Source organism: Vicia villosa, linkage group LG4, assembly GCF_029867415.1.
Source record: "Vicia villosa cultivar HV-30 ecotype Madison, WI linkage group LG4, Vvil1.0, whole genome shotgun sequence".
Classification (NCBI taxonomy): domain Eukaryota; kingdom Viridiplantae; phylum Streptophyta; class Magnoliopsida; order Fabales; family Fabaceae; genus Vicia; species Vicia villosa.
In genome coordinates, this window is record NC_081183.1 from 181,817,738 (window position 1) to 181,835,119 (window position 17,382).

At 33.2% G+C, this 17,382-nt stretch overlaps 2 protein-coding genes across 2 annotated transcripts; one reads left to right on the top strand and one right to left on the bottom strand.

The window, feature by feature from the left end:
* Positions 1-652: 652 nt before the first annotated feature.
* LOC131600468 (probable polygalacturonase At3g15720) lies at positions 653-2,899 on the bottom strand. The gene is made up of 10 exons (XM_058872626.1): positions 2,872-2,899; positions 2,667-2,795; positions 2,416-2,553; positions 2,199-2,339; positions 2,042-2,077; positions 1,700-1,907; positions 1,532-1,616; positions 1,340-1,448; positions 1,125-1,229; positions 653-1,037 (listed from the first exon to the last, which is right to left on the bottom strand). Exons 1-10 carry the CDS (start codon positions 2,872-2,874, stop codon positions 807-809), a joined length of 1,185 nt encoding a protein of 394 aa, XP_058728609.1. The 5' UTR covers positions 2,875-2,899; the 3' UTR covers positions 653-806.
* An 11,793-nt stretch (positions 2,900-14,692) lies between these two features.
* Positions 14,693-16,660, top strand: LOC131598457 (uncharacterized). Its single transcript, XM_058871054.1, has one exon. It carries the CDS (start codon positions 14,738-14,740, stop codon positions 16,658-16,660), a length of 1,923 nt encoding a protein of 640 aa, XP_058727037.1. The 5' UTR covers positions 14,693-14,737.
* Positions 16,661-17,382: the final 722 nt, after the last annotated feature.

Genomic DNA, 17,382 nt, shown 5'->3' on the forward strand with positions numbered 1-17,382 from the left:
TTGCTCAGAATCAAACCTTTCAGGAAAGGAGAAAACATATTAAACTTGACTATCATGTCATATAACAGAAGATTTAATTAAGGCTTGTTTAGTTACTTCATGTATTTACAACAAACCAGCTGGAAGACATGTTCACAAATCCTTTCTATTATCTTGCCTTGTCTCCTATCTTGTTCAAGTTGAGACTTTGCACTATACACAATCCAACTTTAGGGAAGATTTTAACTATCTTAAATCCATTAGTATTTAGTCTTAGACCCATCTTTCATCTTTTATACTTGTCCCTTTACTATCTTAAGCCTAATCAATTAGGGCAGTTAACAAAGAATAATATGTTGCTAAATCACTCTCTTTGTACATATCATTAACAAAAATCTAACAATTATTGCTTTTTCCTTCTTTGGTGTACATAATATGGCACCACTCTTTTCTTTTGTGCAACATATACTTCTAACAATAATTATAATACTAATACTAACATCAAACTTGTTTATTTATTGCAAAATATTTCTAATGTGTGCATTTATAATTTTCTTATGAAATGGTTTCTGTCTTGAGTATGAAACCATTTTTATCTATGTCACATTGTATAATTATTAAACTTGCACTATTACTTAATCATTTGTCAACTTCTATAATGGAGGAAAACAACTTACAATAAATTATATTGATAGTTTTATTGATCAAAATTGAATTTTAAACCTTGCTAGCATTGGATTCAAATTCCACCTAATTTCCTTGTAATAAATGTCTTATTCATAATGCATGAAGTACTTAAACTTCTATATAATTTATCACACACTGCTTTACGTTTTTACACAGTTTAAAGAAGGTGAAACATCATCATCTGTTATTCCATTAACATTATTGCATATTGTTTTACTTGGTTTCGTAGGGTCAACTGCGGTAAGCTTAATATGCTGCAAGGTAATATTGTCACACCATATCTTGGCACAATCTAGCACAATAGGTTCTTCGCCAGTATATGTTCCAGAAATATTACTAATTGTTATATTACTCACTTTAAGTGCGTCTGGCTGCAATAACACAAAATTGCATCTTATTAATACTATCCATATTCCATGAACAAAATCAATACAAGGCAAGTGAGAAAGAACATTAACCTTTTCTGGAGTATGCATATAATGTTGATCAAGATATATAGGATTGTCTACTTCATTGACTGTGATGTGATCGAAAACAACAGATTTGACGTATCCTTTTCCACCCTTGAAAAATAAATAGAAAAATTTTATATATTAAAAATAAAATTCAAATATAAGTATAAAAATTCTTGTTATATAATTATATTTATTTTCAATTAAATTTGTAGTATTACTGGACATGTCTTGATTTTTACTGCACTAACAGCTCCATTGAAAGTGCAATTTTCGATGTTTATATTTTCGGCAAATTCCTCAGATTCTTCACCCCCTAGACTTCCCACACTAAATAAAAATATAAGGCATGCCAATTATATAGTTATATAGTTGGTTGATATAAATTTTAGAGTATTTATTTTTGAAATTACCTAATGCCATGAGTAGTAGGTCCACATGTAACACGAGTGACGTTAATGAATTGTGAACCACCTTTAATAGCAATGCAATCATCACCTATATAATAAAATTCATGAGTAACTAACAATGGAAATTCTAAAATCATTAATATTAATAATTATAATTCATAATATATTTACCGCCTTGTATTGTGGAGTCTTGAATATTGACTCGAATTGCATTTGTGAGATCAATTCCATCAGTATTGTGACTACTGGCTGTCGCATTTATATTAATATGCGATATTGTTACATCTTTACTATGAACTATATTTAAATGAAATCCTGGCCCATTTAAATGATTGATCCCACTTAATTGAAGTCCGTCACACCTATCAAATATTAAAGCCTGCTCGAAATATATTGGAATTTATTCATATCATAATTGATTTTATCGTCTAATAAATACAATTAAGATGATAAAAAATTGGAAAAACTTAATTTTCTTTTTTAACAACATTTGAAAAGGAAATAATTACTTACCGTAGGTGATCCATTACATTGTGTAGTTGAATTATACTGCAAATTAAAACAAAAAATGCATTGTTAGATTATTTGTTTATCTACTAAATTATATTTAATTAGAAATTTAAAAATGTATAATCCAATATTAAATAAATGTGTATGTTTATGTCATTACATCTTTCCACCAATCTTCTCCATTACCATCGATCACTCCTGATCCATCAAATGTAATCCCATGCACATCAACAAACTGAAGCCATCTTTTTGAGCATGCTCCCCATGCATTTCTATGAGGTGCTAGTATAGTTCCATCAAGCTGCATTAATTAATAATATTAAATACAATGTAAAAATTAAACAATTATTTAATAGAAAATATATATTTTTGTGTACCTTAATATGAAGATTTTGAGAATTGCAAGGACCTTTGAAAATATTTTGATGCACAAGAAATGTATGTCCAGCTGGTACCTCAAGGGTTGGAGTCCCTTCTTTTGCTTCACAAAAATCTTTAAATGCTTTCACAAAAGCCTTAAGAAAAAACAATGTATTAATTAGATTAATTAATTTAGATAATATAATAAAACATAGATTATTTATATAGCTAAGTAAGTATTGTAGAAAGAAAAAAAATCATTACATACATCTGTATCATCAGAAGTGCCATCTCCTTTGGCACCATATTTAAGTACATCAAAGGTATTTTTACCAAATCCAACCCATGAGTTGCAAAATACAATAGAAATTATCAAAAGGGCAGTTATAAGCATGTCCTGCAAGATGAATATATTAATTAAATTGAAAAATTAATTGCAACAATGAAATGAACTATTATACATTTTTACTAACCATGAGTGTTTATGCAAACTAATGTTGTTTATAATTGTAATGGCTATACACCCTATATATACAATTATATATAGAATGTCTATTGTACACTTTTAATAAAAGTATTTTTTTTGTTGTTTAGCTAATAAGGAAAAGTTAAGTAACCAGATTCTCTATAAAGTAAATAAAGAAGGAACCATTTTCTAGTTTTAAAAAAATAATAAATAATTGTATGATAAAGTTTAATAGGTGTAAGCTTACCTAAGATATAAAAAACATAAAACTATATTTTTTTTCTATAGTAAATTCATATTTTTTTAGTAAGTAAATAACCATTGCTTAAAATTGATCCTCTCAATACTTTTCTTTTTTATATTGTTGATAATACCAACAATTTATTTACATAAGTACATTATAAAAAAAATAAAGAAATGTCATTTATCATTGCTTTATAGCATTGAAAGTGAAATGTTGAATGAAGTCTATTGAAAGATTATTTTTTAATCTTATTTGCCTTTTATAAAAATTATTTTGACGAATAAAAATATCCATTTTTTAAAAGATATAATTAAATATAAAAATTAATCTTACAAATTTTAATATAATTATTTTACATGTTCTTGAGTTACAATTAGAGTCAATCTCAAATAGATAAAACTAGGGGACACACTGAATTAGTTTATACAAATGTCTATAATTAACCAGAAGCAAATTGATACCTTAATAAAAAAAGTTAATAGTTATTTTGTCTCTTGTCATACAGGCGAATTTTAGTTTATCCATTGTAAAAAAAACAATTAGTTACATCATTTAAAAATTATATCTATCTATATCTATCTATAATATAAGAAAATTAGTGGTTCTGAAAAACACATTTTTATCCTTTTCTCTTTGTCTGCCACCTCATCATTTTAGGGGTATTTTGTGTCTAAAATTTACTTTTTGCAACCAAGCTATCACATTAAACTAAATAGTTTGCTGCCTTCCACTTTTGCATATGGTGTCCACTTTTTACATTGATGGGTTCAAAACAATCTATCCATTTTCAAATTATGCAAATTTCTCCATTTTCCAAACTATCCACTTTTTACTTTCCTCTTTTCTCTCTTCTCTCACTTTTCACATCTCACGAAACTTCTCTCTTCTTTCACTTCTGTTACTACCGAAAAATCTTTCTCTTCCTCTTCTTCTCTCTTTTCCTATTCCTCTTCTTTCTTTTTTCTATTTCAAAATCAAAATATAAATCGAAACGAAAAACAAAAAAAATGGAGGGATACTCATCAGAATTAGGGGATGAATTCGTGAGATATTTTCATTCTTGGTGTGTGTTTAGAATTTCTCTTTTTAGTATATTTTGGTTTTATTGTTCAAATATGTATTTTTATTATTTTGTTTGTGAATGTCCAAATTTGTATTATTTTCTACATTTTACCAAATCAGTCTTGATCTGGTTTTCTTTTCTCTTAAGAAAAATGTTTGGATCTGGTTTTCTTTTCCAAATCTTTCTTGATCATGTGTTATTGGTACACAGTGTTGATGGATCCAATGTTGTTAAACTTACGGAGCCAGAAATGTGTTTGGGTTCGGTTTCTATTCGTTAAGTATCAAATGAAAACTAAGCTTTAGTTGTGTTATGTTTCTTTTATGGGTAAATCTTTTTTAAACTGAATATTTATGATTAGAATCTCACTCTCTCTTTCGTTAGCATGATATGTTTGGGCATAAATTTGAATTGATTTATTTGTACTAAATTTTTTTTTTTATTTTTACGAAAACTGTGTTTCAAATCTTGGTAATATAAAATCAATCGGTTTGGGTTGATATCGGGCCTAAAACCTAAATCCGACGTAATCCGCGATTTCATTTTAATAATCCAATTTCGACCGAAAAATTTTGGGTTTTCGTCGGATTCGGTTAAATCGGTTAAGCGGGTAAGTCGGTGGGTTTTATCGATTTAATATTTATTTGAATAAACTCATTAAAATGACTATTTTTTAATAAAATTTCATATATTCATTTTTTAATTGTAAAATAATAAACAAAATTTTAGAATAATTAAAGAATAATTATTTTTTTATTGATTATTATTATGTAACTTAAATAAAAAATGATATAAGCATTTCATATTAGAGAATTATTACTACAAATTGTAATTTAATTATTTGATTCAAATATTTTTAAATTTTATTAGAGAATTATTATTACAAATTGATGCTTAATTATTTTTTTTCTTATTATAAATCAAGTCGGAGTAGTACATAGATTATTTGACATTTTGGCAACTGAAATGGACGTAAAGTACATATAGTTTTCCTAAGCAAACCAAACAATACCAACCTTAAATTATTAACTATGCAAACCAAACTCGCACTAATACACTATATCCAATTAGTGGATGTCTTTGTATAATTGTTTTTAAGATTTATAAATTATGAGACTTATCTGTTATTTAAATTTTAAATATAATTTTTTTAGTATAATTGCCTCAGATTGAAACTTATCTGCTATTTAAATTTTAAATATAATTTTTGACTGGACTCATGATTTTAAGAATATTTCTTTTAAGCTTTTTGCTTTCATGCTGATAAAGAAGTATTGAGGGAAAGTCAAATTGTAAGAATTAGTTTGATTCAGAACTTTATTGCCCTCCCAACAATTGCTTACCCTGTGGATCAAATTGTGAATGTTTGCAAGCAATTTTTTTTTCAATTTATTTTGTCAATTTATATCCAAATATATGACTACAATCATTAAATGGATTTGATATTTTGTTGTATTTTTGGTAAATATCAAAGTATAAAGTTTTTTTTTATCATTCTTAACTTCTTTTATTTTTCAATTTATTTTGTCAATTTATGTTCAAACATATGTTTGATATTATGAAATGAAACAATTTTTTTTTATGAAAGGGAACAATTCTTTTGGCGTGCTTGTGTGAATGGGATCTAATATTTTTTAAAGATCATTATATAACCATATCATGTATGAAATCAAATCAAATATTTCTTACATGTCTCTTCTGTTTTTTTTTTTAATTCATATAAGGTTGATTTTTTTATAGGTTGTAACTTAAATCACCTATAAGCTATAGGTTGTAACTTATAAACTTTTTTCTCTATGTTCATTCTTCCATCGTATGGGTGGTTTTTTGTCATTTTTGGCTAGAAATCACCCCTCAACATCGTTTTTTCTTTTTTTATTAAAATAAATGGTTATCCATATAGATTTGTTTCTTCTTTTGTGTGTTTTTAAATTTTCATCGTCTTGTGCGGTGTTTGTTGGTTTTCCCGTCTTAGTACGGTGATTGTTGGTTTTCCCGTCTTAGAACGGTGTTTGTTGGTTCAGATTGACACATTCACTTCAAATCATTACAGATCTGAGGAAGACTTGAGCGTCAATGTTGCAAATTCAGAAGTATGAGTATTCTGATGAGTTTTACTTTGTCATATTTGTAGGCAATTTTATGTTGCCGTTGTATGCTATTAGCCTAGGTGTTGCAAGATTGTTTACAGATTCACCTTTTTCAGTTTTTAGCAATTTTAAATTTGTAATAATGGATATATTTTTCAATTTTAATAAATAAATATCTTTTTAGTAAAAAAAAAAAAAAACCTAAATCAGAATGATATAAGCATTTCATGTCAATGACAATAATTCTCTAATATCAACAATATTTTCCCTTTATACTATATAGTATCAATTTGTTCATTACAATAATACTAAATAGCTATTAAAGCTCCAATTAATGTCTTTTACAAGATAAATAAATAGATAAATGTATTTATAAGAGATTAAGGGATTAAATTTAAAATACATTTGTTGTGAATTTAATGCCAAGAACAAAGTATAAAATAAGAGATGAATTAAGAACATGGAGGAAGAAGGACACAAGAATTGGTTATAACTTCTATTCTTTTATTTTTCTCTTAGAAAACAAGATTACAAGTTTACAAGAATAACAAATAACCTCTCTCACCCTAAATTAGGATTTGCAGTGTACAATGTGAGAGACTAGTATGCTATTTATAATAAAACCTAACATACTAACTAATGGGCTTTTTCCACAAGGCCCATTACACAAGCTAACTTAATAAACAAGCCAACTTAACAAATTAGGGTTTAAACACTAAAACCTAATTTAACATGCTAACAACCCTAGTATCTTCGACACCAGCATGTGAACAACTTCGACTTCATGCTTAATCTTGTCAAACCAATAAGCTACCCTTCGACCATACTAGAGTTCGATCCAATATCTCACAAATCTCCACCTTGGACCTAACTCTACAACATCAAGGGAACAAACTAGCTTTCTTCATGCAGCTTTATCAACTGCATACAGTGGAAAAACTTCCAACTCGGCAATGTCTTGGTGATCATATCAGCAGCATTGTCCTCAGTCAAAACCTTCAGTATTTGGACTTCTCCACGCTCGAATACTTCCCTGACGAAATGCAGCCTCACTTCAATGTGCTTAGTTCGCTCATGATAGGCTGAGTTCTTCGACAGGTGTATTGCACTTTGAGTATCACATTTAACAGTGATACCTTCACCTTGAAGTTTTAGCTCCTTAGCAAAAACTTCAAGACACAATGCTTCTTTCACAGCTTCAGTTAGGGCAATATATTCCGCTCCAGTGGTTGATAGAGCAACAACCTTTTGAAGTGTTGCTTTCCAACTAATTGTTGTGCCAAACATAGTGAAAACATATCCAGAAATAGACTTTCTAGAATCCATACAACCTGCATAATCAGAGTCGACATATCCTTTGATTAATGCTTTACTATCCTCACCCAAGGCTCCACCATAAATTAGGATCCTATTCAGAGACCCAATTATGTACCTTAAAATCCACTTCAATGCTTGCCAGTGAGCCTTTCCAGGATTCGCCATGTACCTGCTTACAAGACTTACTGTATATGTTATGTCGGGTCTAGTACAGACCATAGCATACATCAAAGAACCAACTATATTAGGATATGGGATGCTATTCATATAGGCTCTTTCGACATCAGTACTGGGACACTGATCAATACTCAGCTTGAATTGAGGGTTTGTCGGAGTCACAACTGGCTTCGAATTCGACATACCAAACTTTTCGAGAATCTTTCGTAGATATGCCTCTTGAGATAAGAATAACTTTGACTTCTTTCTATCTCTTTGAATGTCAATTCCAAGAATCCTGGAAGCAGTTCCCAGATCCTTCATATCGAACTCCTTATTGAGTTCAGTCTTCACCCTCATTACATCTTCGACATTGTTGCTTGCTATGAGAATATCATCCACATAAAGCAACAAAATAACAAATGAATTACCAGGTCGAAAAATGAAGTAAACACAATGGTCGAGCTGACTTCTAATGAAACTTATGCGTGCCATGAACTTGTCGAATCTCCTATTCCACTATCGAGGAGATTGTTTCAGCTCATATAAAGTTCTCTTTAGCTTGTACACATAATCTTCCTTCCCCTTTTCGACATACCCTTCAGGTTGCCTCATCAGGATTGTTTCATCTAGATCACCATACAAGAACGCAGTCTTCACATCCATCTATTCCAGTTCAAGGTCGAACTGTGCCACCATGGCTAGCAACATTCAAATTGACCTATGCTTCACAACAGGAGAAAACACATCATTGAAGTCGACACCTTCTTTCTGAGTGAAACCCCTTGCAACAAACCTTGCCTTGTATCTTTTCGACGTCATTCCTTTGATTCCTACCTTAACTTTGAAAATCCATTTACAGCTGGCTAACCTTTCCCCAGCAGGTTTCTTGATCAGTTCCCAAGTGTGATTATCATTGTTCTGGACTGGGCCAAGGTTAGGCCCAATATGATTTTCGGCCCAATAAACCTCAGAGGCCCACGTTCCTCTACGACCCTCCTACGCACCTAGGATGCCCACCTTAGACATGCTCGGCTGCCCTATATCCCCGGAGCATATGGCCCCGACATGCTCGGCACTGACGACCCCGCAAACACCTTCGTTGCCGAGGACTCTGCTCCGCGCAGGGTTCCTTCATATTCAACCCTCCGAAACAACTCGGATTCCACGTGGCTCCTGAAAGACCGCGTCTCCCTGGAACTTCGGAGCGGTTAACCAGGACAGAGGGCATGCACGCACCTCCGATATTTCCGCTCAGGAAACCTGGCAGTCTCCTAGTTGGGCTTGGGGATCCAACCCAATAGCGAGATCATGGCCCAGCGCTGGGGGCTATATATACCCTCTTTGATTAGAGGGTCAGGTATTCAATTCTTACTCACTCTTAGCTAGTACTTGCGCTCCTTTGCTCGTCAACTTACTTTGGCATTGGAGTACCTTGCAGGTACACCCCCCCTCCTCCTTCCTAGAAGATCCAGTCCGAGCAGCCTACGACGATTCTTCTGATCAGGTACGATTCTTCCTAGAAAATCCATTTACAGCTGGCTAACCTTTCCCCAGCAGGTTTCTTGATCAGTTCCCAAGTGTGATTATCATGAAGAGATTTCATCTCATCATTCATGGCCTTCATCCATTCAGTCTTATTTCGACTCCTCATAACTTCCTTATAGTCTCTAGGTTCTTCGTCTAGAACATCACTTGCAGAGATTAAGGCATAAGCTATAAGATCTGCATACCCAAGTCTCTGAGGTGGCTTGATAACTCTTCTCGATCTATCTCTTGACAATAGGAAGTCATCGACAGTTTCCTTAACTTCCTTAGCATCTTCTTCTTCTTCGACTTCATCTGGAATATGCAATTTAGCATCAACTTGCTCCACCTCAACAAGCATCTCTACCTGTTCCAACTCTTCTGCATTTCGACCATCATCATCATCTGTTTTCTTGAAAGCCATCTCAGTTTCATTGAAAACTATATCTCGACAGGTGATACACCTCTTGTGACCTGGCTCTAGGCACCATGGTCTATAAGCTTTGACTCCTTTAAGGTATCCCATGAACATGCATTTCAGAGCTCTGGGTTCGACCTTGTCTTGCCTAATGTGAGCATAGGCTACCAATTCAAATACTCTCAGTTTGTCGAGATCTGGTGGATGTCCCGACCAAACTTCTTCAGGTGTCTTCATATCTAACGCTGTCGAAGGACATCTGTTTATCCGATATGTTGCTGTCGAAACGATCTCAGCCCAAAACACCTTCTTTAATCCAGCACTAGTCAGCATGCATCTGACTCTCTCCAAAATAGTTCGATTAAACCTTTCAGCCAAACCATTTTGTTGTGGAGTACCTGCAGTAGTTCTGTGCCTTGCAATACCAGAGTCCGCACAAAAACTGTCGAACGCCTCATTGCAAAATTCAAGACCATTATCGGTTCTCAACCTCTTGACCTTCATGTCAGTCTGATTTTCAACCAGAGTCTTCCAACTTTTGAAATTCTCAAAAGTTTCATCCTTAGTCTTCTGGATGAATACCCATAACTTCCTGGAATAATCATTAACTATGGATAGAAAATACCTTGCTCCTGAATAAGATGGACACCTTGTAGGCCCCCAAAGATCAGCATGGATGTAATAAAGGGATCCATGTGTTCTTTGTTTGCCTTTGTTGAGCTTCACTCTGCAAAATTTTCCAAGTACACAGGGTTCACAAAACTTCAACTTTTCGACTTTGTCTCCACCAAGCAGATTTTGTTTCCCTAGTTCGACCAGACCCCTTTAACTAACATGGCCCAATCTCATGTGCCAGATTTTTGTCTTCGACAAAGGTTTCGTGGATGCAACATTTGTCGAACCACTTATAACTTCAGCCTCAAGGGTATACACGCCTTGTTTCTTCACTCCTCTCAAGACTTCCTTTGACCTCTTCATGACTCTTAGGATACTTTTCTCTCCTAGGAAAACATATCCTTTCTTGTCGAATTCACCAAGAGAAAGCAAATTTCTCTTCAAATCAGGAACATACTTGACTTCAGTCAACAACCTTATTGACTCATCATGGAGCTTGAATCTCACAGATCCAACACCTACAATCTTGTAAGCTTTGTTGTTTCCCAGTAGTACTGATCCACCATCTTGATCACACAATTCTTCGAACAAGTCTTTGTTTGGAGTCATGTGCCAAGTGCAACCTGAATCCATAATCCACTCCTTTCTAAAGTCACTGCTCGAAACCACAAGGACATCGGATGATTCGAAATCATCTTGAACAATGACTGCATTGCCATTATCCTTACCTCCACGATATTTTAGGTGTTCAGGGCACACCTTTCTTGTGTGACCCTCCTTCTTACAACGATAGCATCGAATTCCAGTTGCTTCGCCACTGTAAGACTTCGTCTGGCTTTTGCCCTTCTTCTTGTCGAACTTACCATCCTTTCGCAAGAATTTTCCTTTAACGGCCAAACCTTCACCAACAGTCGAAGATTTATGCTCCTTTCGTTTGTTCAAGTCCTTAGAGTAAAAGGCTGATCGAACTTCTTCAAAGGTCAGGGACTCCCTTCCATACAAGAGAGTTTCTTTGAAGTGAACATGTGATCGACGCAAAGCGCACAATAGTAACAGCGCTTGATCTTCATCATCGATCTTCACATCAATATTTTCAAGATCAAGAATCAGCTTGTTGAACATATCCAACTGCTCAGCCAACACTTTGTCTTCAATCATCTTGAATGAATACAAAGCTTGCTTCATGTAGAGTCGATTTACCAGCGATTTGGTCATGTACAAAATTTCAAGTTTCACCCATAACCCTGATTTCGTCGTCTCCTTTGATACCTGCCGGAGAATCTTATCACCAAGGCTCAACAAAATTGCAATGTGTGATTTCTCGACCATAGTCGTCTTCTCTGCTGTCGTTAATTCAGCATTCATGTCTGCCTCTCCCTTCAACGCTTCCAAGCAACCCTGCTGAACCAATAGGGCTTTCATCTTCAAGCGCCACAGGCTGAAATCATTCACTCCGGTGAACTTTTTAATCTCATACTTTGTTGAAGGCATCTTCTCCACGCTCACCGCACCAATTTGTTGTGAATTCAATGCCAAGAACAAAGTTTAAAACAAGGGATGAATTAAGAACAAGGAAGAAGAAGAAGAACACAAGAATTGGTTATAACTACTATTCTTTTACTTTCTCTTAGAAAACAAGATTACAAGTTTACAAGAATAACAAATAACCTCTCTCACCCTAAATTAGGATTTGCAGTGTACAATGATGAGAGACTAGTATGTTATTTATAATAAAACCTAACATACTAACTAATGGGCTTTTTCCACAAGGCCCATTACACAAGCTAACTTAATAAACAAGCCAACTTAACAAATTAGGGTTTAAACACTAAAACCTAATTTAACATGCTAACAACCCTAGCATCTTCGACACCAGCATATGAACAACCTTCGACTTCATGCTTAATCCTGTCGAACCAAGAAGCTACCCTTCGACCATACTAGAGTTCGATCCAATATCTCACAACATTTATACTAAATGATTATTAAAGTTCCAATTGCACCGAATAATGATAAATGTATTTATCAGGGATTATAATTTATTTACTATATACTTTATAATACATTAATTTAGTTAATTGATGATTAATATATATTTCATGTCTATACTAATTAAATTAAATATTTGTAAGGGATTAATACACATTTACAAGAGATTAATAAATATTTTCAATTGATACATACAAAAAGTTAAATCAAATATTTATATTTATCAATATTAAAATAAATAAATCACAGGATAAATAGTGAGTCAAAAATAATAAATGTCAAAATGTTGTTGTCATGCTTTTTTCAAAGCAATGGTGTATAGATGATGTAATATTGTTCTTCCAACATGAGGTATCATATTATTCTTGTAATATTGTATAATAATTTTTAATATTCTCAATAATGATGAAGTATTTTATATTAATCGTTTTTATGTTTATTTTTTAGTAATCAAGATTAGTGATTTATAAAATCTTTTAGATGAAGTGTTGGGATGATAAATTAATGTCTAATTGATACACATTTTTCAGATAATTTTATTACTTTATGTACATTTATATATATAAGAGATTTTTTATTATTAATCTACATATTTTATAAATAACACCTAATCATTTTTTATTATTAATCTACATATTTTATAAATAACACCTAATCAAAAATAAAATTCGAATACGGGAAAATTATATTGGTGATCAAAATATTTTTATAAATGATGCCTAAAAGAATATTTGTATGCAAAGAAAAATATATTATTGATATTTGTATATGAAGAAAAATATGTATTATTTATTAAATTTATTATTGATCCATGCATTCTCATATGATCGTAAATGTTTCTCATGATCGTTAATGTTTCTCATTCTCATATATTGTCGAACTGATGAACCTTTATAAGGGCGTTCTTCTGTGTATTGCTTTCTTCCATCTTATTTAACCACTTCAACCTCTCACTATAGCTTTTTTTTAAACTTCTAACTCTCACTACAACTCCCTCATCACTAATACTACTTTCACCTTTCAACATTCATCAATCAAAATTGGGAAAAAATTACAACAATCCAAAACAAAAATTCTTCGGGAAAATTTCAAAAATTGAAATCATATCAAAGTTCTCTTACCCAATGGGTATTAAACACCACAAAACAGAATTCCACAATTGAAATGGTTGTTGATGATGACATGCTTCAATAAACCCAAATTAAAAATCTCATTGAAACAATAGAACAAATAATTTAGAAGAGAGTCTAATAACTTAGAACCCAACTCAAAAAGTAAAAGTTGAACCATATATCAAAATCAATTTAAATTGCACATAAATTAATGGTTGCAGAAGTTTGCAAAGGATAAAAGGTACTAGTTGCAGAAGCTTGCAAAGGATAAACTTGCTCTTAATAAAAAAATCCTAATAATTAAAAAAATCACGAACCCAGATGAATAAAGAAAAGAAACATAAAACCCCAAAAATAAAAGAGATGAGATGAAAAATCCTAAAGAGAATTGAAAGAATGATATGGAAAATTAGAAAAATAATAGAGTAGAAGAGAAATAGAAAATTACTTATTCAATGTAAAAGAGAACTGGATTTGAGTAGAAAGATGATTTTGTATGTCCTTCAAGATGAGCAAACTAGTGGAGAATCGTAATGGAAGTGAAATCGAAGCTTTTTGTGACGGTGAGAAAGATCACTAGGGTTTTGCGTTTCAGCATATCAACATTTTTTGTCTTTGTATTTTAGAATGTGTGTCTGACTTGTGAATATTTGTGTACTTCAGTTAGAGTGGGAATAGGATTGGTCGAGCTATTCTTTATCAAGTATGGCCTACTAAAAATTTTAAAGCCTAAGTCTGAATCGTAGCCTATCATAGGCCTATTTATAAGCGTGAACCTAGCTTTTCGAATGTTTGATTGGACTACTAGCCTACTTAAAAGTCTACTTTATTTGAATATTTATAAATAAGTAATTCAACTAATGTTAAATAGACTAACAAAATTAAAAGATCACCAAGCTTAAATGTTTATTTTTATTGACTCATTTGAGTTTATCTATTAGAATAAGTTATGTGATACTACTTGTTTGAAAAAAGATATTGAAACAACTTATGACAACAACTTATAACATTATTCATAAGGGTTTTTGATAGAATCATGGAGTTAGTTTTAGACAATTTAATATTTAAGTTAGTAGAAGAGTTTATTTTAGTTGGGTTTTTATCTTAAATATGGTTTAGTTGGTCTTTGAGTCTTTGGGCCTTTATGTTACTAATCACTATTGTTATCACTATATATGTACTCTTATTGAGAGAGTAAAAATCATGGATGAACAAGATGTTATTTAATTTTCTTATTTAGTTTTAGTTTTGTTTTCCTTTTTATTCTATAAACCCTAGCCTTGATAGGACAACTTCCTATCAATTGGTGCTTTCATTTTCAATCTCACTCCCGCTTAAAGTCATGACAATATCATTGTTTGATGGGAAAGAAGATGCATATTGGTGGATTCTATGTTTGGAGAAATTTTTCAAAGAACATGAAACACCCAAGTCATTGAAGGTTTTAAAAGCTGTTGGAGCATTGAGAGGCGCTGCTTTCACATGGTGGATATGGTGGTCTCGTGTTCATCGTAGATATAGTTGGGATACTTTTACAACAACACTATTATGGCGTTTCAAACCGGAATGGAGACCCATTTTACCGATGGATGATGAAGAAGAGGAACCACCGTATGAATCAACGGAGTCCTTTTATTCAACCAATGATTATGTTGAGGAGAACGAAGAAGAAACTGTTAAAAAATCCTCGTTCTTGTACGAGCAAAATTGTATTGCAGCGGAGAACCTAGAAGAATCACCGGAGCAATCCAATCTATATGAAGATGAAACAAAACCACCATATAAGAAACCCATATTACCAATAGAAGATGAGGAAGAGGAACATGATGCGGATTATTGGGACAATGGGTTGCCTCTAATCCCAAATTCCTCCATCATTGCTTCTCACGATTTTGAAAATCTTGGCGATACTGTTAAAAATGAAACACCACAACAACCAGGCTCTTGCGTTCAGAAACCTAATTTGCTCAATTTCCTTCCTCATTGCTCATTAACATATTCCACAACCTGTGTGGGTTCCTATCCACGACCCATTTCCTCTGAAGCAATGCGTAAAGAATTCAACAACCCTACTGTTCTAATCGATGATGAGATACCCCCACCAAAACCTCCCGACGGAATCACGGTCATGGCATCGTCCCTCATGAATCCAACAATTTATGATTTATCTGTGTTCGCCATCACAGAGGAAAATCTTGATGCCAACTTCTCATGTTACTTTGCTCGGACACTTTCTCCATTGGGTTCTTCACTGCAACTTTCCAAGAAACCCCTCTGCAATATTGTTGATGATCCGGGTATTGGGGTTTTAAAAGTGGTCAACACAATCAGTTTCTTTAGTCTATATCGCGACTTCGCCGTCATCTTTACAAGTTTGGATATGGACCGTTCTTCATGTTTTATAAGCTTTAACTCTGTAAGCACTATCAGGGGAAGCATTACAAAATTTCTCATGAATTTGAGAAGACTATCCAAGATAAAGTCACACTCACTATCCAAAAAGACAACACAACCACGATTTTTGAATGCTAGAATTTTCGTCAATGGAACAGAATTAATTCAAACATTACCTCACACAGCTACAAGAGCATCCATGTTGGTTAGAATCAAGAAACTACGCCAAAGATACTCAGGAACAATATTTGAAATCATGGAGACAATAGCAAAATTTCTGAACCATAACATTGCACCATATCTTCCGTTAAGAAGCACAATCAATGCATCAGGTAACTTAGTTCATTTATCATATGTTGTTGGCCTTTTAGTTGGAATACCGAACACAAAACCTATTGGATCTGATGGAAAAATTCTCAATGTTAAAGAGGCTTTTCATATAGCTGTAATCAAAACCGGTTTTTTTGAGTTGCAACCTAAAGAAGGTTTGGCCCTGGTGAATTGTACCACTGTTGGATCAAGTTTGGCTTCATTGGTTCTTTTTGAGACAAATTCACTTATTGTTTTGTCGGAACTTTTGTCGATAATTTTCACTGAGGTTATGCAACGAAGACCTGAATTCAGTGACCATCTCACTCATAAGTTGAAACACCATCTTGGTCAAAGTGACGCTGCTGCTATAATGGAACATATTTTAGATGGAAGTTACTATGTTAAGGCTGCACATAAAGTTCATGAAATTGGTCCACTTCAGAAGCTTAAACAAGATAGGTATGTGCTTCGAATGTTGCCTCAGTGGCTTGGAAGGCAGATTGAAGTAATTGATGCTTTTCTAAATGAGGAAGCAGCTGTTACAAAAGATGCTACTTAAAAAGATAGAGCAGCAGCGACAAATTCTCAGAGTGATGAAGTTGGTGAAGTGATGTGTTTTAAGATTTTGGAAGCTCTAAAGCTGAGCCAGTATTTCTTGTTGGTTCCTGATTCACTTTCATTGGCCAGTGGTGTTAGTTGTTCATCTCCAACAAATAAAGAGAGGCATGTCAGTAATAACTATCCATATTTTGTTGTCTCAGAATCACAGAGAACTACTTCAAAATCACAGTCTTCATGTAATAAAGATTGTAGTGACTTGACTTCAGGGTTCATAGAAAACGGGCATAGGAAGTTCTCTGAAGGAAATGGGCAGCCACATCGTAATCTATGTTTGACATTTAAGCTCTGCGACTTTCATAAATTTGACAAGGTTGATGCTGAGTCTAGTAAAGAATTGGAACATTGGAATGAAATGCTTATAAATGGTTCCGTCAAGTTATGCCATGAGAATAATTTCAATACAGGATTTTTCGAGGGTAGTGATAACTACAGTGTTGTTGATGCATATGAATCGAAGGTCCGACTTGAACATATTCTTAAGAGAATTTCCTTTGGAAGATTCACCGGAGGTGATGCCGGAAATATCACCGGAGAAGACGTCGCCAGAAATTTCGCTGGAGGTAGCGCCGGAAATTTCACCGGAGTTGTCGTCGGAAATTTCGCCGGAAAAATTCTATGTGAACCAGAACTTTCCATTTTTTTTGTTCTTCTGTCTGTTTT

Bases quoted from the DNA above. Each gene is read 5' to 3' on its own strand.
- LOC131600468 (XM_058872626.1), bottom strand. The intron at 1,908-2,041 runs GTAAGTAATTAT...TATTTCGAGCAG, and splicing joins AATGTAATGGATCACCTACG to GCTTTAATATTTGATAGGTG. The intron at 1,449-1,531 runs GTAATTTCAAAA...ATTTTTATTTAG, and splicing joins CCTACTACTCATGGCATTAG to TGTGGGAAGTCTAGGGGGTG.
- LOC131598457 (XM_058871054.1), top strand. From the start codon at position 14,738: ATGACAATATCATTGTTTGATGGGAAAGAAGATGCATATTGGTGGATT.